At 43.3% G+C, this 23,666-nt stretch overlaps 1 protein-coding gene across 1 annotated transcript in view; it reads right to left on the minus strand.

The window, feature by feature from the left end:
* fstl3 (follistatin-like 3 (secreted glycoprotein)) overlaps nucleotides 1-278 on the minus strand; it is a 3,220-nt gene extending 2,942 nt beyond the window's left edge. Inside the window, exon 1 of the mRNA XM_034530960.1 lies at nucleotides 49-278. Coding sequence (XP_034386851.1) covers nucleotides 49-118 — 70 coding nt within the window. The 5' untranslated portion in view covers nucleotides 119-278. The remainder of the gene's footprint in view (nucleotides 1-48) is intronic.
* Between the last annotated feature and the right edge of the window lie 23,388 nt (nucleotides 279-23,666).

Below are 23,666 nucleotides of genomic sequence, written 5' to 3' on the forward strand. Positions count from 1 at the left end.
AAATGCAAGAGGATTCACTTTTTTTCCAAATAGAAATATAAAACTCACCGCTGGCAGGATTCTTCCCGATCTGATGCAAAGTGAGAATCACCCCAAAAACAGGAATGAAACAGATCATTGTGAACTTTTGTTGTTTGTTTGTTTGTTTGTTTTTCTCTGAAAGCTCGTCTCTGCAAATATCAGCGAGGAGCAGTGGTGTTCCTCCGGTCCGGCTCTGACTCAACTCTGGAAGTAGCTCTCCCTCTCATGTGAATGGATGTGTTGTGGATAAGTGATGTCGTTCCCCCTCTGTATAAATATTTAGCCCAGATGGAATTATGCTGCTGGGATGGGCGATCCTCTCAGCCAGTCATAAGCCAGGGCAGGACACAGTTTGACTCTGACTCAATTTCCAGAGTCGGGAAATGATCCGTGCCCTACAGCGCCAGACGCTGGGCACTTACATGACCTCACTAGACATTTTCACACCGCATTAGACTCATTAAGGGATCATTAGGAGCCTAGAAAAGTGAGTGCGAGTGGAGTTTTAGTTTTTTTTGTTGCAGTATTCAACTTTTTTTTAGAGTAGACTGATTGAATTAGCCGTTCAGGTATCTGGGGAAACACTTTATTGCATAACAACCTCTGAATGTGACCTAAAGTAGCAGTTTTCCTAATTGTCCGGTGGATGTTCTGCTCTGTTTCGTCTCACGTCTCTCTTTTTGAATGTGGCATAACTCAAGAGGTATTCATGATGCTTACGAATCATACACACTGTTTGAGGTCGTGGAGGCAAACGTGGCCGTTCTTATTTCTCATCTCATTATCGAGCTCCAGACAATAATCTTTTGAAGCGACGTGATGCCTTTGTCGTGAAGATGCAGAGGAAAAAAGTGGTTACAAACTGTTACAAAGTGGTTACAAACTTCGGGTCCTATTGTGCTAAATCGAACTAATATCAAGAAGCAAAACTAATAATAATAATAATAATCCGCAGCGACAGTCCTTGGATATAGATAAAGTCGTCTCGCAGACATTGTCACGCCTGGTTTAGTTGACTGTCTGGGTTTGTCAACGCTGATATTTCACTCTACAGCTGCGGTTACAATAATACTGAGAGATGAGAGAGGGGGGAGGGGGGGGGGGGCGGGGGTGAAGGTGGTCTGCCCTTGAGCAATGCATCAAGCTCAATAAACACAACAACAACAACGGAGCTTATTAAGAACATTCGATCAAACACAGACGACCACAGCAAGCGAGACAGAAAACATATTGTGGACATAGACACACACGGTATGTGCGGACCAGACACCACGAGCTCTTTATAAAAACACACAACTAGAGGCTAATCTGCCTCAGCATCATGTTTGATAAGAACATCTGCTCCTCTCCTCTCCAAAGTAATGAGAGTCTGCCCATCAGTCTGTCACCAGGGTTTAAAAAAAAAAAAAAACCATTTAATGTTCCCGTTTGATCGTTGCAGGAGGAGAAATGAAGGTAGCATATGTTGGTAGTGTCTGCGTCTTTGTGAATGATGTTGCCTCCTTTCGGCGGAGAGATCCCCAGGGCACCGAAGGAATGCCGTCTGACCTCGGAGGGGAGGCGAGACCAAAAGAGAGCGGCGAAACGATGGCTGTGGGTGGCCTTGCTCTTCACCGGGTCTCTGCAGATCCACTCAGCCCCTCATATGGTTTGGATCATCCGCTGCCGAGCCGTACAAATGAATACAGCATGCCGGGGACTTTGGAGCACCCTCCAATGTACGACTTTTACCAAGAGTGCAGCTCGCTGCGTCCCATCTTTGGGAAATATTGGTTTCTTTCAAGTGGCCGGGGCTCTGAGGGGGTAGCATGAAATTAAAAAAGAAGCCCGTGGAGAACTGTGTCGAATGTGAAAATAGAGAGAAGTGCATCTGCACCCGGGCAGGTGTGGAGCTCAGTTTGTCAAGACTGCACATTTATTTTTTCTGTTTAAAAACAAGAAAAAAGGCAAAAACGTCACTGCCATCTAGTGGTGGAAGTTTGCAGGCTGAAAAGCAGAGATGGGTTTGTCAATTCTAATTTATATAATATATCCATCCATCCATCCATTTTCAATACCGCTTATCCTCATTAGGGTCGCGGGGGCGCTGGAGCCTATCCCAGCTGATATAGGGCGAAGGCAGGGGACACCCTGGACAGGCCGCCAATATATATATATATATATATATATATATATATATATATATATATATATATATATATATATATATATATATTGTGTGACATAATATAAAATGCAATACAACATGAAACTGCACACACCAAAGCCAAAGTATTGATTCTGCTTTTATGCAGTCATGACTTTGGCTTTTAAGAGGTACTTACTACGCATGCCGGTAATCCACTAAAACTTGCACACTTTAAGAATTACTACATAGAAATAGCCAATCAGCCAATCACTGATGGTCTCGTTTGTAAATCACCAGAATTAAATAGAGGCCGTTGCATAACAAGTTAAAAGCTCTTTGTAGTACATTTAACGGAGGTTTTGCATGAACCTACCCCCATTAATTTTTTCTTTGTCCTCAACTGGTAATAAAACCGTTGGCTAACATTAGCGACATTATCCGGTTAGCTAGCTAAAACCCATGCTAGGACTGTGACTAATAAGGTTAGCTAACGGTAGTTTGGCTAATAATTATGGCACAATGCATCTTATTGTTAGTTAACAATTAAGGTATAACAAAAAAAAACTGTTGCATTATACTCAATCAAGTTTGTGGTGCAGTGTTTAAGAGACATATGCCCTTACACTTAACCACATGTAGCATCATAGCAATGAAGCTGCTGCATGCTGCATCACAATGCTGTGTGGCTGCAACTGCAATGCACCAAGATGACCAGGTGAGGGCGCCCCTTGTCCGTCCCTCACTCTCCCGTCCTTCCTTCAGCAGAGATGTTTGCTCATCTCTGCAGACTCCATAAATCACAATCTGTCCCCACTTAATAAAAAGGCATTTAGCCTTTATGTTTGGGCATGTTGTACGCGGTCCTAAATGTAATTTGCACTCGTTATCTCAATGATACATCTGTCGTCTTCTAGATGTCTGACCCAGTGCCCCCGAGGAGTGACAGCTGCCATGTTACAGCACGACCATAAGACCTTGAGGATAAGTCACATGTTTGCTTCTTCTTCTTCTTCTTCTTCTTCTTTTGGTTGCAGAGTCACAACAACGCGTTGTTTTCAAGGTGACGCATTCGAAGTGTCTCCTGTTTGGTCACGTATTGCTCGTGTCTATATATTTCTTTGAAGACACTCATCAGTTTTGCCCACGGCTCTGTGAAGCGTGTCCTTCATTTTCGCAGGTAAACAGGCTGCGCTCTTGACTGATGGACGGTATGAAGTCAATATATTTGCGCAGAGCGTGAAAGAAAGCGCTTTTATTATTGCAACCCGTCCTCCTGGAGTCGTGGTGCTGCTGAGTACGTCACGCGGCTAGTTGCTCCGTCTGACCCCGGCCTGCCTGAAAGCAGCTGCATCTTCTATCCACTCAATTTACTCCTAATGTGTGTTACTGATTGAACCGGCAATGAGGGTAGGAAAAGTGGCGAGGCCGGATAGAATACACCCCCCCCCCCCCCCAGTCCCTCTGCACACAACTTTCCTCCTCCAACCCTCACCCTCCTCTTCCCCGCTTCCTTCCTGTGTTACGCGTCGGCCATGTGAAGTCCCTCCAGCGGTTCAGTAATGGGGAAGGTGAATGTCGACGCACGCGCCGCTCCATGCAAACAGCAGCCCCTCCATCATCACCTTCCTCTTCACACACACACACACACACACCCTGTCACCTTCTTCCGCTCTCTTGAGCCCCCCCCCCCCCCTTTGCCCCCCCCCCCCCCCATGTAACACCTCCTCCTGCACTCATGAAGACTTGCACAAGCTCTCGAGGTTTTTTTTATTCAACTTGAAATTCGACTTTCACGACCCTGGAGTGTCCGGACTTCGCAACTAGGTCTACAATATGATGAAATACACACGTGTCGTCTCCGGGAGGGTTTCTCGGGTTGAAAGTCAAGTTATTGTGTAAGAAAGAAAGAGGTATTCACGTCCATGTAGTCAACATATTGGACAACAAATACAGTCCGTGTCAAATTACTGTCATATGGGTGAGATGAAAGTATCTAATTTGCCGTTTCGTGGCTGATGACTGGAACTGCCTCAGTCAATAGTTTTGGTAATGCTCATTACAATATGTTTTATTGGTACTTTCCAGAATCCTGTTAAGCGGTGATGGACTGATGAGTGCGGGGGGGGGGGGGGGGGGGGGGGATGCATGAAATTCCAAATATGTTTCCTGAGAAAAAGTTTCATGCGTGTCATCATTTGTTTAAAAAAAAAAAAGAAGCTTCTTATCAATAATCGCCGCTGTATTTTCGAAGCACCGTGAACAACTTCATATTTAACACGGAGTAAAAGTGACAAACGCAGCGATGTACAATTCAAGAGCAGTTTCCATGTCCAAAACGTACTAATTTATCCATAATGGACAATTAAACATGCGACAGTTGGGGGCGAATGGTGAGTCGCTTTAAATTACGGCATTATTACATTTTCATTGCTTTCATAAAGGATGCTCCAGTGTGTCCTAAAGGAAGGAAGGAAGGAAGGAAGCGCCTCTCCTTAGCATTTAGAGAATTTGACCATTACTGTCCTTCCAAAACATGCAACAGTTGGGGGCGAATGGTGAGTCGCTTTAAATGTTGCTATCGCGAGGAATTGTGGAACAGGATTATTACATTTTACTTGCTTTCATAAAGGATGTGTGTTGTTGGGTTTGTTTTATTTTGTTGGGTTTTCTTGTCTTGTCATTTCCTGTTTTATTTTGAAGTAGTAACTTCATTGGATTCCTCCCAGAGAGTGATTTTGAGTTTGTAAGTTTTTGTGTCTTAGATTCAGGTGTTTTGTTAAAGTTTTCATAGTTCTTTGTTTCCTCCGTACGGAGTGATTTTTGGTTTAGATAATCTTTCGTAGTGCCTCCAGTTTTTAAGGAGCGTTTTTGTTTTCCTCCAAGATTGGAGTGATCTTTGTTTTCGTTTGATGATCTTTTATAGTCCTGCATTTTCCTTTTGACCTTTTGGAGAGTCAGTCTTACAAATAAGGACAACGTTACCTGGAAGACCCTGCATTTGTGTCCTGTGTCTGCCCGGACGTGACAGGATGCTCCAGTGTGTATCCTGAAGGAAGGAAGGAAGAAAGGAAGGAAGCATTGAAGCAACTTTCCTTAGCATTTAGAGAATTCGACCACGACTGCGACTTCAGGACAGGACTAGTAATTTAATGTGGCCGTGACAGTTGTTCATGTCCCGTAACCTTTCCTCACCACTTTTCCTTGTAGGAGAAGGAGGATTCACGAGGACCTCCGGGAAAAGATAACAATTAAGCAACTTCACATTTAACACGAGTACAGTTTCCATGTCCAAAATGTACTAATTTATCCATAATGGACAATTAAACATGCGACAGTTGGGGGCGAATGGTGAGTCGCTTTAAATTACAGCATTATTACATTTTCATTGCTTTCATAAAGGATGCTCCAGTGTGTCCTAAAGGAAGGAAGGAAGCATTGAAGCACCTTTCCTTGGACCACTACTGCTACTTGGATAATCCCGTGTCCTTCCACTCAGTTAGGAGTCCCCTTGAGAACAAACACTATTTGGCATTCTGGTTTAGAGATTCCTGAATTGAACTCTGATCTGATTTCATATTCTGTGCGATAGAATATCAGTTTTCCGGGAAGAAATGTAGTAAAATAACCAGTTTTGTCCACCTCACTCGCCTCAAGTTAATCAAATCAAAGACTCAAAAGGCTTTTCATCTGATCTAATCCTCCGTAAAGTTTGTAACCCCCGCTGGTGAATCCCAACTCGGTCCCGATCGCCGCTCCGCCGCCGCGTCGGTCTACGAGCCGTCGGTCCGATGCCAACTGATGCGGCGACAACCATCTGCTGTCTGTCGACGTCCATCACGTTGCCCCGTCGAGCCCCGAGAGCTCCTTAACGCGCTCGGTGTTTGTCGGGCCTCATTTAGAGCTGCCACACTCTGCCCGGCTCGTTGGTATTCAACTGTTCCCCCGATTGCTGGCGCGTCGGTCGCATGTGGAAACTTATGTGACGAGGCGAAAAAGGGAAATAAAAGTGAAACGGAGAAAGTGTGTTAGCTAGAAAAGGACTGAAATACACTTCGCCTGATATTTGATCGACAACAAATACAAACTTTAGATTTGAATCAGCACCACTGACAGCCTGGAGAACAACAACTGGAAACACTTAATATTAAGGTTATTTATTTAATACGGCCTTCATGAGATGTTTACATTTTTAATATTATATCTTACTATATAACTAGTTAGAAATAGCATCAATAACACGTATATTGTTAGATTATAAGACATGTATAAGCACTTACAAGTAACTTGTTGTTTGTGAGTTATTAATATAATTGTTCATAAAGCATAACAAGTTTAACTAACTTACCGATTGTGTTATTGTTAAACATGTATTAATCCTTGTTGTTGCTTTATTAAGATTAATAACTACTTTAATACTTTAAGCTATGCAACTACAACATTGTCAAGGTTCATAAAATGTGAATAAATAATTACATATAAATACGTTTTAGTGAAGCGCAAAAACACACATTTATTTGATACTTTCTACCATTTCATGGCAGCCACAAGCTCCTTATAAGCGCTTGTAACTGTTTTATATAGTCTAATTAACCCATCGTAGTGTTAATAAACATCTTACAAGGCTTTATTACCTATTGATAACCGCTATTACAAGGACATTAAAATAAGGTGTTACCAAATAACTTTCAGAGGCCATCATATGAGGCGCTTATCCGCTATTTCTTGTCTACACTTGAATGGAGAATAAAATAATCCACCGTGTGCTATATGTTCTTTTTTTTCCCAGGAACATCCTTTTTGAAGCGAGTACACCGACAGCACTGGGAGAGCAGAATGTGCTCTCGGCTGAAGGAGATAGGAAAGGAAGCGTCAAAGCATCCTTCCTTAGGCAAAGTTCACTCACCTCAGTCCTGGTCTATAGCGAAGGCGTCATTCTCACATACGTTCCCACGAGTGTACCGCCAGAGTTATGTGTTTCGGTACATTATGAAATACATTTTCCCCTCGAGTGCCCTGCAGGAATAATAGAAAACACAACAGCTGGTAAAAAGGTAATGTCATCGCTTTCGAAACACCCACTGCTGCGTATGCTATTCACTACCGGGTCAGATGGAAAACTGCTATCGTAGTTATTTGAAAACAAAATGTTTGTCGTCTGTTCTTAAATAACACAGAAATCTGTGGGTGCGTCTTTTTTTTCCCCCAGGGTGCTGGAACATGAAGCTTCGTGATACGACACATCTCACGCCGCATGAGTGGGTAATCATTCTCTTCGCCTCTGAAGCAGCAATTGGGCTCAACCTTCACACGGAGACAAAGTGCCCCAAAAAACTGGAGTGTAAATTACATTTCAGATGAGATGCCAAAAGGTGGGGTTTTTTTGGTGGGGGTGGGGGGTCGATTTTCTGCAGGGCGACACAATTGGTCGTGCGCGTGTGTGTGAAAACACGCTTTCGTTTCGTCATCTGCATAAAGCCTCTTTACTTATGCTGAAGCATATTTGTTTTCCAAGCCTTGTGTCACCATCACCGCCATCATCGCCATCATCATCATCATCATCATCATCATCATCGTCATCATGCGTATGCCTTGCCTGCTTTGTTTCAAAAATATGAAACTATAGTCTAATGTTATCGATTGTCAAAAAGAACACCTTTATTTTCACCTTCGTGGACCTTTTTTTTTTTTTTTTTTCAGGCTTATAAAATACCAAACTCAAAGAGCTCATAATAAATACACATTTATACGCAAATGTAGTTATAGTGCACCCGTGACTTGCTTTGTTTCCTATGCTGCAGGGGAGCAATAAACGTGAGGGTTAAAGGAGATATTCTTTATATTTGTTGTAAGACTAATCACATAAAACATCTCTCTCTCTCTCGCTCTCACTCTGCGAGCTGGCCCTTTAAAAGACTCTCGACTGCACGAGAGCTGATGCTCATGCTGGCAGCAGTTACCATGGCAACACATGAAGCGTACTCGTTGCCCGGCCGTTGCGCCTGAAAAGCTGTCAGAAAACAGATAAATAAAACCGAAAACAGAGGAGGGAAAGCTTTGATTCCTTCCTCGCCACGTGACTCCGATTCGCTGCATTCTGGCAGATAAATGAACAGGCACGTGCACGTGTCAAGTGTGCACGGGGGCCGACACCACGATTTTGAAAAAAAAATTTTGGGAGGGTTGCAGCCTCATGTTTCAGGCGAGCTGAGTAATGGGCTTCCTCCCCGGCAGCAATGTGTCATTCCAGGGAATTAAATCAATCTCTCTGCCACGTAGATGGGTAGCAGCTTCCTGACGGCGCCGGGCTAAACAGGCAACTTGGTGATGGGAATAAATGGTAGCTGAAAGAAAAAGAAAGAAAAAAAAAGACTGACTGGCCTTTATACATATTTAAATATGCAGAAAGGCCAGATAGGATCTTTTAGAGTTAAAGACCCGACTCGGTGTGAATATGAACATTAGTGTCGACTTACAGTGAGTCGATGCAGTATTAATGAGCAGGCTCCTCACCTCCTGAAGTGGAATACGCTCATCGGGCTCCAGAAGCCGGCGTTACGGTTGCTGCAGGAAAGAATCCTTATTGATGCTCGACAGCACTCGGAGGAAAGTAAGAGCCCGTAACACATCGGGGTCCTCACGTGGGTGATATATTATAGTAGGTATTTTATATATGTATATATAACTCTATTGGAGGTACTGGGGGAGGTCTAGAGGGTGTTCTTTGGTCAGTTAGTTAGTCTGTCGAAGGCTCTGAATAACATCCAAATATTCTATCAAATAATATCTCTTATCTCATATTATAAATACTATTATAGAAGATGTAACGATGGCAAAAGACCTCTTGCTCTGGTGCGAATAGTTTTTTCTGAATTTGCAAACAAACTGCCGTCAACACCTTTCATTTTTAATTCCCCGTCACAGCCTCCAAAATGTTTGACAGGGAAAGAGGCAGAAAACTATAAGCGTGTGAAGAAAACCCCAAAAACCTCTTTATTAGGAAGAAGAAAGAAAGAAAAAAAAACATCATCGAATTCCCAAGATGTCAATTTCGACTAACGTGATCTAACGTGATCTCCGTGTTTGGCGAAATATGGTCGGTAGAATTTCGGGGGGGAAATTTTTACTCCACATATTACGAGCATAACGGAATATCAAAGGTTCGAGATCGCGATATCACAAATTGCTAGACGTTACGTTTCGATACAAACATTTTACTTTTGGGATCCTCTAGCGGCCTCCGGGAGGTAAAACTTACACATTGTTCATAATTATTGGGTGTATACCTGCAAAAGTAAACAATCAACGAACGTTAGCATGCTTGGCGTGCGAAGGCCAACATGTTAAGCGTAGCATCGGTTGCTGTATTTGTTTTTGGATTTTCTTTTTTTTTTTATTTAGTTGGCATCGTTTCGGAAGTTTATAGAAGATATACAGATTATTATTTCTTTTTTCATTAAATTAAATTTGGATTTGCCTCCTAAAAATTCAATCCAAACCCAGTTTCTTAAGTGCTCATTGAACCAGATTTTCATAAACCTCTAAACTTCAAAATCCTCGGCACAGCGTGTCGTTGAACTTGTTGAAAGTCACAGGTAATTGCCGTCCTTTTAATGTTTTCTTTATGTAACTGCAGTGGTGGAGGTGGCGGAGTAAGATGAGCTGTTTAACGTTGGAGAATGGGAGTGGGCAGGAGAGCTCTTCGTCGCAGGAGAAAAAATTACGAAAAAAAAAAGGAAGAAAAAAACCCCTCATTTCTGTAAATAATGGAGGCTGACGATTACCGGGGAAGGAATGAAGCGCGGACGATATAACAGGTCAAACAGACGTGGACCTGAAACATGTGACAAGAGCGCACGGAAAGCAATATGATCCAGGATGTGTGCGTCTCTACCTCCAGTCCATGAAAAGCATACACACACACACACACACACACAGACACACACACACACACACACGCACACACACAGACACACCTCCCACGCATCACACTCTCTTCACTACACTCACACCTTCCACACTTCTGCCCACGCATACACACATACTACTTCATGCAGTTAGGTTATGTTAGGTTGTAGTGGATTTTATATGTATTTGCACATGTAGATAAAAGAAGTTTATGTTTTAAATTAATACATAAAGAAAGATATGATAATTAATTTGGGATATTATGAGGAATATTCTGGAGGAATGTATTGTGAAACATAAGAGAGGATCACTGTTTTATTATTCTGTTTTAATGACAAATGTAATGATTAACTGTATGATGCATGGGAATGAATGAATGTTTTATTGTTTAGACAATAGTTAAAATGGATGCCGATTGAAACCTAATGTGTTGCTTTTATTCGGAAGGCAGGATAATAGGCTTTTATTGTGAAGGGGAACTTCCTGTCCTTGACCGGAAGAGTGAGCTTTGACCTCGCCTGTTTACTAAATTGGCGTAGCGAGTAGAATGGCGGCATCCTTTGAACTGACCAATGGAACTAACCTTTAGGTGTGAATTCATTTGCATGACCATACTAATAGCCGAGCATTTGTTCTGGGGACATGGTTCTACTGGTCTGGAGACTCGAGACAGCCCCGGTCTGTGGCTCCTTGGGAGCTGCACTCCGTCTGTGGAGAGTTCCTCCTTTCTGGCCCCACGATCGTGAACGCTACATGAGTATTATCTTTGCCATTAAATATTGTTAAACTTTAACTCGAATCCTGAATTTCCTGCGGCCACGGGACCCGGAGCTTTGAACACGAATCTTACAATTATAAAAAAGCTCTCTCCGCGCACACACACACACACACACACACACACACAGACACTGTCACTCACCGCTACCACCTCGTTGCCCCTGTAGCTCAGCTGGCATCACTTGTACAAAAAAGGTCTTCTTCACCCCTCCATCTCCAAAACGTTACTCACCGCTCTCACAGAGAGGACACGTGTAGCGCCGGCGCTGCTGCTCTATTCAATATTTCTGGCAATAGGAAGGACATGTGGGCCATTTTAGTTTCCCCGGTGCGATGCGTAGAGGAGAAAGCCGCCTCCTGACGACACATGGAGCATTACGGGCGACGGTGAATACAACCGTTGTGAAACGATCTATTAAAAACTCTCCCGGCTCCTTTTGGCTGAAGGTCCTTTGAGCCTCGCTGAAAGCCAAGCTGGTTCTTTATGTAACTTCTTTTTTTTCAATTTTTGTTGTTGTTGTATCACGTAGTGGGTTCATGTGTTTAGTCACAAAAACCTCACGTGTGTAGCTGCGGAAGAGCACGAGGACCACGTGTGAAATTAAATAAAAAATATAGTTGTTCGGATACCTCTGATGGCGTATCAGAGTCTACGCATTGATCCAATATCACGCTTGGCAACACTCGGTTGGGTTTTTCCGAGTTATTACGTTAGCCGGCGGCACAGTCCTGCTTGGCTAAATAAACGAGCTAACCGCTAACGTACGGAGGTTGCATTGCGTTACATTATGATGCGTTCGTGCCCTAAATTAGTATTCGGCACAGGTAATGTTATAACGTTTCCGTGTTACCGTGGTATTGTAATCTTGAGAAACTCGAATAAGAGTAGTTGTTTGAGGGAGAACTTTTCACAGCAATATGAAATAGATATTAGAGAGGGAGTTATTACTTTTTAACTCACATCAGTCAATACACAAGTTCAGGTATTTGAATGGAAAACAATTAAATCAGAACGTCTCTGGTTTAAAGTCATAATTCTGTGAATTAAGTAGGGACGTTGCAATATACCTGTATTGACGACAACCATGATATTAAAAACATGTAATATTGATATGTCAATAATACACATACTGTATGATATTATATATGTATGTACTATGTGTAAATAATCATAAAATCATGATTTTGTACAGTTATGGTTACACCTGTGGACCTACACACCTCTCTGAGTGTAATTCATTTGACACTTAACATTTTTTTTTTTAGCAATATCAATTATTGTCAGACATCCGAGTTTAATCTAAAATGGACTCGCTGTCCATCCGCTCACATTTACATATCCACTCTGAAAAGTTTCCACAGAATGTCGTCCTTTTGATTCAGGAAATTGAGGTCGCTAATGGCGCCACTCCACGTGTACTCTGAACTTAAAATCTATTTTGATATTCATGAATGACAAAGTTAATATTCATTTTAGTCGGGAGGGAGAATCTGAATGGACGCCGACTGTTTCCACCAGCACACAAGTACGTAAGACGAGAAGCTCAATTACTGTGTGTGTGTGTGTGTGTGTGTGTGTGTGTCATGAGTGGACTGATTAAAATGTGTGAAAGACAAAGGGCACGCTCCATAATGAGATGACACTAGTCACGACCCCCTACACAACACAACACAACACACACACACACACACACACACATCTTTGTCAGAATGTCCTTTGTAGATCCGTGGTTTTTTTTTCTTATCCGCTAACAAGCTGTCAGAGGGTTGACGTGTTGTTTTTGTCCCTGTTGCCGTGTTCTTGATTAAAAATATATTATATGTCAGGATGACACTTTATTCCTGAGTTGCGTGGAGACAATTTAGCCGCGCGGAAAGAGTGAAAATACAAGCGTGTCAAATATTATATATTTTTTTGTGTTCGGTCCTTTTTCCTTTCGGATGTTTGGCGAGGAAGAGGAGGACGAGGATGAGCTTGTCTCCGGGGAGAATGATGTCATTCGCCCCCCCCCCAGGGCATGTGTGGCGCTACATAAGGCCGAGCCCCCGGAGAGCGATGAGAGGATAAGGGCAGAAGGAGGGGCTCGGCACAGCATGCCATTTCCAGCATGTGACTGAACATAAACAGCCCCGGTAAATTATTAACTAAACCAGTTATTGCATTTTGAAATCTATTTTGGTGCAACACCTCGGCTTTGTCGTAATGTCATTCATGCATCATCAACATTCGTGATTTACAATGATTCATATACTCCGGATTGCTCGGACGCTCACACAAGCAAATAAAGAAGAATTCCCTTTGAGCCACTTTGTACTACAGCGATTTAGAATATCTTAAACATGTAAAACACGAGTGCTGACTGAATATGTGGGAGCAAATTACAAGGCAATGGGATGTATTAAAATATTAACGCCAACATCAAGGGCGACTGGGTGGATCTGTTGTTTGTGCCAAAAAAATATACATTTTAAGTGTGACAAATTAAGTGAGTGTGTCTCTCCTAACACTCACATTCATTCTCATTTATCTTTCACTCAGCTGTCACAAACACACACACACACACACACACACACACAACAGCCTTCCTCGACCCCTCTGTACCTTCCTTTCCTTTGATGGAGCCAGCTGTTGTCCTGTACGGAAACAGCTTTTCTGGCCCCGTGTGATGAGGCCCTCCATCACACGGGGGTTGGTACAGGTGCACGCTTGACAAACAGCCTGGTAATGAGGATCTGATTCGCGTTGCGCAACTTCCGCTTTTTGGGTTTGTCTGCCTCTTCCTTTACTATACGGCGACCTCTCGCGAGCACTCACCATTAGAACCAACAAGAGGGAGTAATGCATTTGTGGCAGAATGGCCACCATCATACGGGCTGCAAAACGAAATATCACTTATAGTTCAAATGTGATCGTGTTCTGTTCTCACTCCCAACCCGCCAAACGGCGAGGCTTGGTCGGTGCTCCGTGACGTCCTTCAGCGTCTTTAGCGCATCGGGCTTTCAACTAACTTACACGTGAACCCAAATGTGTCATTAGTGGAGACCCTCCGAGCTCCTGACGTGTTATACAGAGAGAGAAGGATGACTCAAACAAACACAGGACTTTCACCCAGCGGACCGCTGTGTGTGTCTCGTGTAACGTTGCACCTTAAGTTTTGTTGTGTAACTTCCACACTTAACTAACGCCAGTTAGGTAACAAACAGACGTATTTTAACCCAAAACCACAATATTTTCCTAAGCCAAACAAAGTGGCGTTGTTGCCTAAACCTAAAATGAATTAGATAGATAGATAGATAGATAGATAGATGGGCAGATAGATAGATTGATAGATAGATAGATAGATAGTTAGATAGATAGATAGATAGATAGATAGATAGATAGATAGAAAGGTAGGTAGATAGATAGATAGAAAGGTAGGTAGATAGATAGATAGAAAGGTAGGTAGATAGATAGATAGAAAGATAGATAGATAGAAAGGTATGTAGATAGATAGATAGAAAGGTAATTAGATAGTTAGATAGATAGATAGATAGATAGATAGATAGATAGATAGAAAGAAAGGTAGGTAGATAGATAGATAGAAAGGTAGGTAGATAGATAGATAGAAAGGTAGGTAGATAGATAGATAGAAAGGTAGGTAGATAGATAGATAGATAGAAAGATAGATAGATAAATAGATAGAAAGGTATGTAGATAGATAGATAGAAAGGTAGGTAGATAGATATATAGAAAGGTAGGTAGATAGATAGAAAGGTAAGTAGGTAGATAGGTAGGTTGGTTGGTTGATGATAGATAGGTAGGTAGGTAAGTAGATAGATAGGTTGGTCTGTGATAGATAGGTAGGTAGGTAAGTAGATAGATAGGTTGGTCTGTGATAGATAGGTAGGTAGGTAAGTAGGTCGTAGGTATGTTGGTCGGTGATAGATACTTTATTCATCCCCAGGGGGAGATTTGTTTGTAGCAGCAGCAAGCAAAGTTACAAAGTAAACATGAAAATATTAAGTATGAAACATTTTTCAATATATACAATACAATAAAATAGTGGAGCAGAACATATTACATTTAAGAAAATAAAACAATCAAGAAGAAAATAAAAAAGTAAACCTGCTTTGGAAGTTCGGCTTAAAATAACTACGGAAGTGTCGTCACTGAAGTACGCAGGTCACATGACAAATAAATCACCCAAACCAAACAGCGGCCTTGTGGCTGAACATCGTTGGACCCATTCGCCTCCATCACTGCCCGCCCCCTGTGGACTCCTGCGGCCTTCATACTTCCTCGTACACGGTTGCGTGGATAAAATAATCTTCGTGGCATATCTACGATCTACTGCGCGTCGTTTTTTTTTCTGCGCGCATAGCTTCGAACGCTGGATGAGACCGGCCCGCGTAGTTTGAGAAAGCGTTCATTCTCAAAACAACTTTTAAATGTGAAGCGTACTCGGTAAGGTGGAGCTCTGCTTTCCGAGCGAGTGCTCAGGACGACACTGTGGCTGTGTCAGCCGCCACGGCCCGAAGAGGGATTTACAGGCTGACTAACAGAAGGTGCTAGCAGCACTCAATATGTCTTTGGCTCTTGTTTTGGCTAAATCCAGCATGGTGTCAGCACTCCAGCAACACACACACACACACACATGCAGACATTCATATACACACACAAATGGCTTGATTAATCATGAATGCGGAATCAGAAATAATGCACGATGAACGTTCTTATTATCTTTTGCATAGTTTGTGTAAGATTCAACGCGACGACGTCACAATTCTGATTTAATTCGATATGAAATCACCTCGCCGACTACACGAGCACCTTCGGGAAGTAGCTCTTCATTCTTATGAAACTACTTTTTTTGTCTTCTTCTCCTCCCACTCTTCCTAGGGTGACTTCCCGGTGACTCGAGCCCGGTGACAAAGCCCCCCGCCGCCCCCCCCAAGTGTCTCTTCGGAGCCGTTTACCAACGAGCCTCCTCAATCACCGGCTCCGTCAGCGTCGGGAGCGGCTGGCAGGAAATTAAAGAGAATAATCTTTTTCTTATTCCCCGTTATTACATGTTTGTCTGACTGCACTGCGACCTACTTCTTCCCGGAGTCAGACATTCGTCTCCTCGGGGGAAATCACGACAGTTTATTTATTATCCTATCTTGTTTTATTATGTTAGTCTTTGAATTGGAACATTTATTTTTCCATAGTGGAGCTTAATGAGCTGCATGGAACTGTGACTGCGTCCACACAGGACCCAATTAAATTAGAGACGAGGGCCATCACTCTTCTCTGCCCTTACTTCTGTGTTTTGTGTGTCCTCCCTTCTGCGGAGCGGAGCGTCCCGATTCATTTTCTATTGCCAATTAATGCTGGGTTAAGAATGTCAGACTGAAGTATATGTGTGGTGGGAAATTAGATCACTTCCTTTTTTTTTTACCAATTTGAAGTGAGGACGCATATTATTTTAACGCAATTTAGGGAATTATTAGAGGAGGTCAGAAAAAGGAGAAGAAAGAGAAAGAGCATCCTATATTTGTATTGAAGCATTCCCTTAAAGGATTAATACAAAATAAAAAAAAGACCCCGTCACACCATGTGTACAGTTAGGTAACACAAAAGTAGATTTACAGTTAACTACTGTAATTGTACTTTACTGCAGTTTCCAGTTGATAGATCTATACTATAACACCACAACGCAGCCATTTAGTACATTTATACTGCATCTTATTGTAATTGTAGAAGTAATTTGATCTATTTCTACTGCATTTTATTACTGTACTGTACAATCTACAACTTTATTAATACAGATTATTATTAATATTGATATATTACTACTAATGATTATTATCACTGATATATATATATATATATATTATGATTATATAATAATCTCCAGTTACTAATATCACTATACTTCCCAACAACATTGCAACTCAAAAGACGATTTAACAGTAGAAAACGCACCTGGTCGTGCAATATGTGCTTTAATGTCTATTCAAATGAAACGACATGAAGAAAAGACGAATTTGAAGTAACGACAGTGTCCCAGAAAGTAAACTAAAACACTAATAATACATTCCTCACTATACTCGTGTTTCCTGACATTGAATCCAAAGAGATCTGGAATCATCTTTTGTCGGTTTAAATAGGCAGAATTACCACAAAGGCAAATAATAATCAGAAACCTCTAGAGCTACAACATGAATGGGTTGACTGCTCTCTCGCAAATAATCAGTGGTGCTGCCACCTCTTTTCTAAATGTGTATCTGTTACCTTGTGAAATCCACATGGACCCTTCTTCACATTGGCATAAATTAGAGCCATCGCACATTCAAAAAGAAAGTATGTCACTTTTATTTAGCTGGTTCGCCTGTTTCTCACCTTACTTACTTCTTCGCCCGCAGCTGTGTGTGTGTGTGTGTGTGTGTGTGTGTGTGTGCTCACAACTCCACCGCGACAGAATGAATATTAAATCATTTTCGGGTTGTTTTCTGAGAGGTTAGCCAAAATATGACTAAACTGTATGTTTTGATGACATTGAAACACCAGCTGGCTCGCTTTGCACTCTCATCAACACCAAAACCCAAAAGTTATTCCCCTCAAGAATTACAAATCTTAAGAATTTGAATGTTGGATTAATCTCATTTATAATTGACCGGTTTGCCTCTTTTATGGAGGAGGAATTTGAATATATATATTTTTCCAAGAACATTTTTTTTTTTTTTTCTTGCTGGGTTTTGGGAGAGATTCCTTTAATATATGATGTGTTTTTTTTAAATTTTTTTTTATCTTTACACTTTACCATTATCACTCAAAACATGAGCAACGCTCAAATCCCTTTTGGATCTCCAGTCGTCTACTGATCTGTTTCTGTGTGTCGTGTGCTGTGAAATGATGTTTCATATATTCATTTCTAATAGAGGAGGACTCCGGAAAAGTGGAAAGCTTAACCGGCAACAAGCCACAATCAAAATCCACAACCAGTAAAAAGTCTATTCATATTGGGAATAATTAACCTGAAGTATTCCAGTACTGGAGCGCAGTACGTTTCCACCACTGGGAATCACTGCTCCGTGGTATTTGCAGTTTAATTGCTAACTACAGGTTGTTACACATGACAAGTAGAACATGCCGCGTGGACAACCGGGACCATCCTGACTATGGGGGATCTGGTTTTGGTGGTGGGAGGCCAGACTTCATCCGACATGGATTTTACTCGACACCCACACACACCAGGCCACTATGTGGAGGAGCCGCTGGGTTTCATACTGCAGTGCTGAGAGAGAGAGAGAGAGAAAGAGGGAGAGAGGTGTGGTTGGAGGAGAGTATTTTGGCTTTGTTTTTTACCTTTTGCTTTATTTATATATATGTATATATATAAAGAGAGAGAGAGAGAGAGAGAGGCTTTTATGCTCTCTACAACCCCCATTCCTCGCAATGATTTCTGAAAAAAACAAAAGAAACAACACCTTACATTCCCCCCCCCCCCCCCCCCCCCCCTTTAGCCAGCAGCTGAAATCGCACAATATAGAGAGAGAGTGCGTGTCTTTAGGTTTCCATAGCAACAGTGTGAGTCATTCTGCTGCAGTCACACTCGGCACCGACTGTATGTTTCCCTTTTCTCTCAGGATCCCACTGTCCCTCGGCCCCACACACACACACGCACACACACACACACACTCTAAAATCACTGTTATTCCTCCTGTTGTATTCATCGAGAGCAGGAGATAAACAGGCTCAAGTTGTCTCTCGGTTATCCTCCAATAAAACACATAGAGAGGGGTTAATAGGGGATCTGAAGATGTGTGTGTGTGCGCGTGTGTGTGTGTGTGTGTGCAATAGAACTGGTTGATAATAAGGGCGAGCCGAATGTGGCTGCTCTCGCTTTGATGACTTATTTATGGATCAGGCTAATCAGTGAACCCACAGCTGAGAAGCAGCCCACTGAAGGAGGCGGGTGGTGCGAGAAGAGACGGGGGAGGCAAAAAAAACAACAACAGAGGGGGGTGGATGGGGGGGGGGAGGCACGTATAACACTCTTCTATCTTCCAAGAACAATTGCTAGCTCCGATTCAATGAGAGAAAAAACACGCCATTATGTGGAGTTATTTCCTGTGTTCCTGTAATAAGACGCCCCCCCCCCCTCTCTCTCTCTTCGGAAATGAATCACAAACACCTCAGTGTCAGTTAATTGACACCCAGCTCGGGTGAAACAATGAGCTTTCTTGGTGGAACACAGAGGCTGCACCCGACGCCAACCACAATGGAGTTAGGTGAAGGCCTTTTGGGAGTGCAGAGCAAAAAAGAGGGAGGTGACGACAGGACAGGTGAGCGACAGGTGGAAGTAAAGAGGGGCGGGGCAGACGCTCACGCGGGCAGTGAAACAAAAACAAAAGGCAGGAAGTAAAACACAAGAGGAGAGGACTTTCAAACTAAAAACAGGAATCAAATATAACCAAAAACCCAGAAGAACCGTTAGAGTTAATTTTTGTCTTACCTTCGTCAGGCTTCGTGTCCACCGTACCTGTACAGCACCGCCTCCTGTGCAATGGATATTGAAAAATTCAATGTGATTCATATTTTCAGTAGTAAATCAGTGTCCAGTGAATTAGGATTGTTTGTGCCGGACATCTTAACAAACAGCTTAAACTCACTTTAAAGCTCCATAAAGGTGCAAATTCAGATGATACATTTTTTTTTTTTACATTTACATTATTATAATATATTAGCTGCTTTAATCGTCTCTTTTCTTATTGGTCAGTCGCTTCAGCAACTCAATTCATCCCCCCTCACTTCCTCAGGTGGCGTGTCACCTGGAGAAGCATTGATGTTTTGATTAGGAGGATCCTCTGAGTCATAATCCTCCAGTCACATCCCGGCAGGTATACGCCGTTGACATCGCCGTTGATGTTTTGGGAGTCTCAAGATGACGTGAGTCCCACGTCTCTCCCAGGTTGTCTTAAAGGGCCAGTACACAGGCTCTGTGAGCAGGTCTGGAATACAACACGCATTACCGTTCTCCTTTAATCTGGAGCTAAGCATTGATGTGCTTTTTGGTTATTTTTTTAGGATGAGCCTTTCGTAGAAGCTGAGCGGGTCCTCCGCCATGTTTCTACAGAAGCCCAGAACGGACAAAACCAATCACTCTAAAAAGAGCTTTTTTTGTTTGTTTCTTTATATACGCGACGCTTGTGAAAGTGCAGTAACGCGACCGCGGTGACTTCCTTTCCGCTCTTAATGTAGTGTTATTATGGTATGGATCAAGTCAAGTGACCTTCGACCACGCTCTTTTCCTAAACCTTACACCGCGGTATTCGTCGCCTGCACTTAACTTCCCGTGAGCACACAAGTGCATCGAGAAGAAAACGGACGCGTCAGACTGGACGGACGTCAAAGCTTCAACTTAAGGCCGCTGACCGATGTTTGACATTAATGGAGTGAGAGCGTGTGGCCTGACCACGTTGGAAAAGAGAGGAGTGAGCAGAGGGGGTGTTTAAGTTTCCACGCAGCTAGATGTCACTAAATCCGACACGCTGTCCCTCGAAGGTGGACTGGAGCTCTCGGGGAGTCCGTGTGCCGACAGGTGAACAAGAGAATCTCTCCATCTGCAGGAGCAGACAGAGCTCCGGACAAAGGAGCGTGTCCACCGTGTAATCACAGCAACTACACACAAGGACTGGCGAGGAACCCCCCCCCCCCCCCTCCCCCCCCCAACAGCACTATTTCACTTTTTAGTCCACATTTAACCCCGTCGTGACTGTTTCTGTCATCAGCTGACTTATGAAACGCCTCAGCGGGATCTCTCACCCGGACCTTAATGAAACACACGACGACAGTTGAAATGGGATTTCTCTTTTTTTTTTTAAACGGCTCCTCGATCGATACACACGATAAATCACTAACGTCTGAGCGCGTGTGTGTGTGTGTGTGTGTGTGCGTGTGGGTGTGTGTGTGTTCCTGTTCTTCAAACTCATCGTGAAGTGTAACAAATAGCCCAAAAAGCTTCAGTCTGCGTATGAAAAAGAAAAGAAAAGCTAAGCAGTGGAGAGTTCTGACGCAGCTGAGGAGCGAGAGGGAGGGAGGGATGGATGGAGCAGAATCCTAAACGAGGAGGAGGAGGAGGAGGAGGAGGAGGAGGAGGAGGAGGAGGAAGGTGGCGATGGAGAGAGGGAGCGTGGGCAGACTGCGTGGGAAGGAGATGCTGCATAATCAGCTTTCTAGGGTTGTTCTCCTGCTCGCTTCAATTTCTCCACCGTCTCTTTCCCCCAACCCTGATTGGTCCATTCATCTCCGCCGCTCTGCGTCTCCCTCTTTCTCCTCTCCTTCGTCCGTCTGTCACCGTCTGCATTTTTCACCCTCTTTTCTTTCCTTTCCCCTCCTTTTTTTCTCTCTCCATGATTCATTTAGCAGCACAAGCGTAGGCGCTTTAATAGAGTCCCCTAGTCCTCTATTTGTTTTCCCAAAAGAATGAACCCCCCCCCCCCCCGCCGCCCTCCATCACCATCCATCTGCACAGACGCCACACATCTAATGGTGTTATTGCCATTGTTCATTAAACTGCCTTCCTCTCCTCGGCGCTATCTCCCTGTGCGATTCATAAAACCACGCCGCGGTAGTAAAACCCCTCTCTTCTTTTTTTAAATTTTATTTTATTTACTTTCTGCTGTGTCTAACACACACAGTTGTTGCTCAGTTGACATTATTTCACTCCCATCAGCGTTTGGCATCACATTTATTTAGCCGCACGCAAACGTGAGGAATAGAATATATAGACGCCTAACCGCGAGCCGAGAGAGGAGAGTCGTCGTGCATCTTCTCCTTCGCCTGGAGCCGCTCTCGTTAAAAGGAAATCTGGGAGGAGGGGGTTAATGCGTGGGTGGAGGGGGAATGAGGGAGCAGGTGGTGGTGGAGGAGGGGTGGGGAGAGGGTTTTCCTCTCAGAAGCATCCCTGATTACGGTCCGTCTTGTGTTGGAGAGAGGGGAGGCGGAGGGGAATTGCAAATATGTGTTCATTCACGCGTGGAGGGGGTAGACCTTACATGTGCGATGATGTGTGTGTGTGTGTGTGTGTGGGGTGGGGGGCGCGTGATGCAAGGGCACGAAGCAGGGGAACGCCGTCGCCATCTCCAATTTGTGGCTCTCGACGGCGCGGAACAAGCCGTGATGCAGCCGAAGCGTCTCCTAACATCTGTATTCGGGGGGGGGGGGGGGGGGGGTTGTTGTCGTGTTTTTTTTAGGCTTGTTTTTCCCCAGTCGCTAAAGAGACACTTTAGTTTTCATGCTAACATGAACAGTGTGGTTTTTAACTCACTGCGAACAATTGACTTCCCCCCCTTGGACTCATCTCCTTTATGGAGCCTTGGCATTCAGCACAACGGTCAAAGCATGATGGGGAAATTGTGTTGACAATACAAACAACAACAATATTAATTGCCATCCTTATCTCAACGGGTATCACACGGCTGGATTTTTAGGTGTCAGTATTACAAATGTCAGTGGGATTATGTACGTCGATGTGTTGGAGGCCCCCCCTGTTGCTTCACAGTGCCCAGTTGGTGCAGTGCACGCAGCTCGGGGGGCATTTCATTCATGTTGGATATGTGACCGGCCTCAAAGGAGGTTGCGCTGGATTCTCCACACCGCGCAGCCTCACATTGTGAAGGAACCACCCCTCATTGGCTCACAGGTGAGCGCGTCCAGCTCAGCGATTGGCTGACGGACAATAACGGGTAACGGAGGAAAGGAAACTCGGGATGATGCAAAAGAAGTGAAACGAACGCAGAGGAGAGTCTTGTTCACTCTGCAGTCCGTCAGCATGGCGACGGCGTATTAAATCGGTGGACGAAGATAATACATTCGATGTTATGAAAAGTGCGTTCTTCCAAGAGAATAAATGAAATGAAATGATGCCGCTCCAGGCAGAAACTGCAGACTGTTTGCTTTAATAAACATTACGCCTTCTTCTTATTGCTTCGTCTGGTTGTTGTTCTCCTTCGTTGATTTTAAGGGATATCTAATCATCATTCTTTGACAATCGTAAATAATAACTCAACACTATTTTGGTTTACTTGACACTCAAGTGTAACTCCGCCATGTTTCACGTGGTGTGCAAGAGCCAATCGATCATTTTCTTATTATCTGAAATCGTTTGTTTGTGGCATGAAACTTTTCGTAAATAACTAAAGTTTGTATCACGTTTTTTGTTGTTTTAGCAAAAAAAAAAAAAAAAAATGCCAAGATGTCGTTTTGCCATTTTCATGCTGCAAAGTGCTCGAGTAGACTTGTTTAAAGTAAATAGTGCCGTAATGCAGTTTTTTTTCCGGCGCACATGGCAAAAAAATAAATAAATAAAATGGTTTGGATCGCAAACCATCTTTCCCCGTGTTTATCGAGTCACAACGCACTACGCTGCACTGCGCGTGGTGACTTTGCAGTTCTGTATCATATAGTCCGGCTGTATTATTGTCTCAGCTCTCGTCTAAAGGTTCAAGGCTATACAGGCCAGTCGGGGGAGATCACGAGGTACAAAGAAGAAGAAGTAGACGGGCCCTTTGTAGATCACCGGCTGGATTTGGCTGTTCTTTCCAATTAATCTGAAGCAGGTGATAAGGAGAGGCAAGAAATCAATACGAGCCTCAGAAAGAGAAAATGAGATGAGATTCATGAGAGGGAACCTTATCTGCGATCCGTTCCCACGCCTCGATTACCGGCCGTCCCCTTGAAATAAAGCGAGTTAGAAACACTTTTAGCTTCATTCGTTTATTCACAGATTTGGAAAAAAAACAACCCTTAAAATAACACCTTTTTTTTCCTCTCTCTTCTTTTTCTCCTCGATAATTTGGTCCCTCAAGG

The sequence above is a fragment of the Cyclopterus lumpus genome, chromosome 4 (assembly GCF_009769545.1).
Source record: "Cyclopterus lumpus isolate fCycLum1 chromosome 4, fCycLum1.pri, whole genome shotgun sequence".
NCBI classification, from domain to species: domain Eukaryota; kingdom Metazoa; phylum Chordata; class Actinopteri; order Perciformes; family Cyclopteridae; genus Cyclopterus; species Cyclopterus lumpus.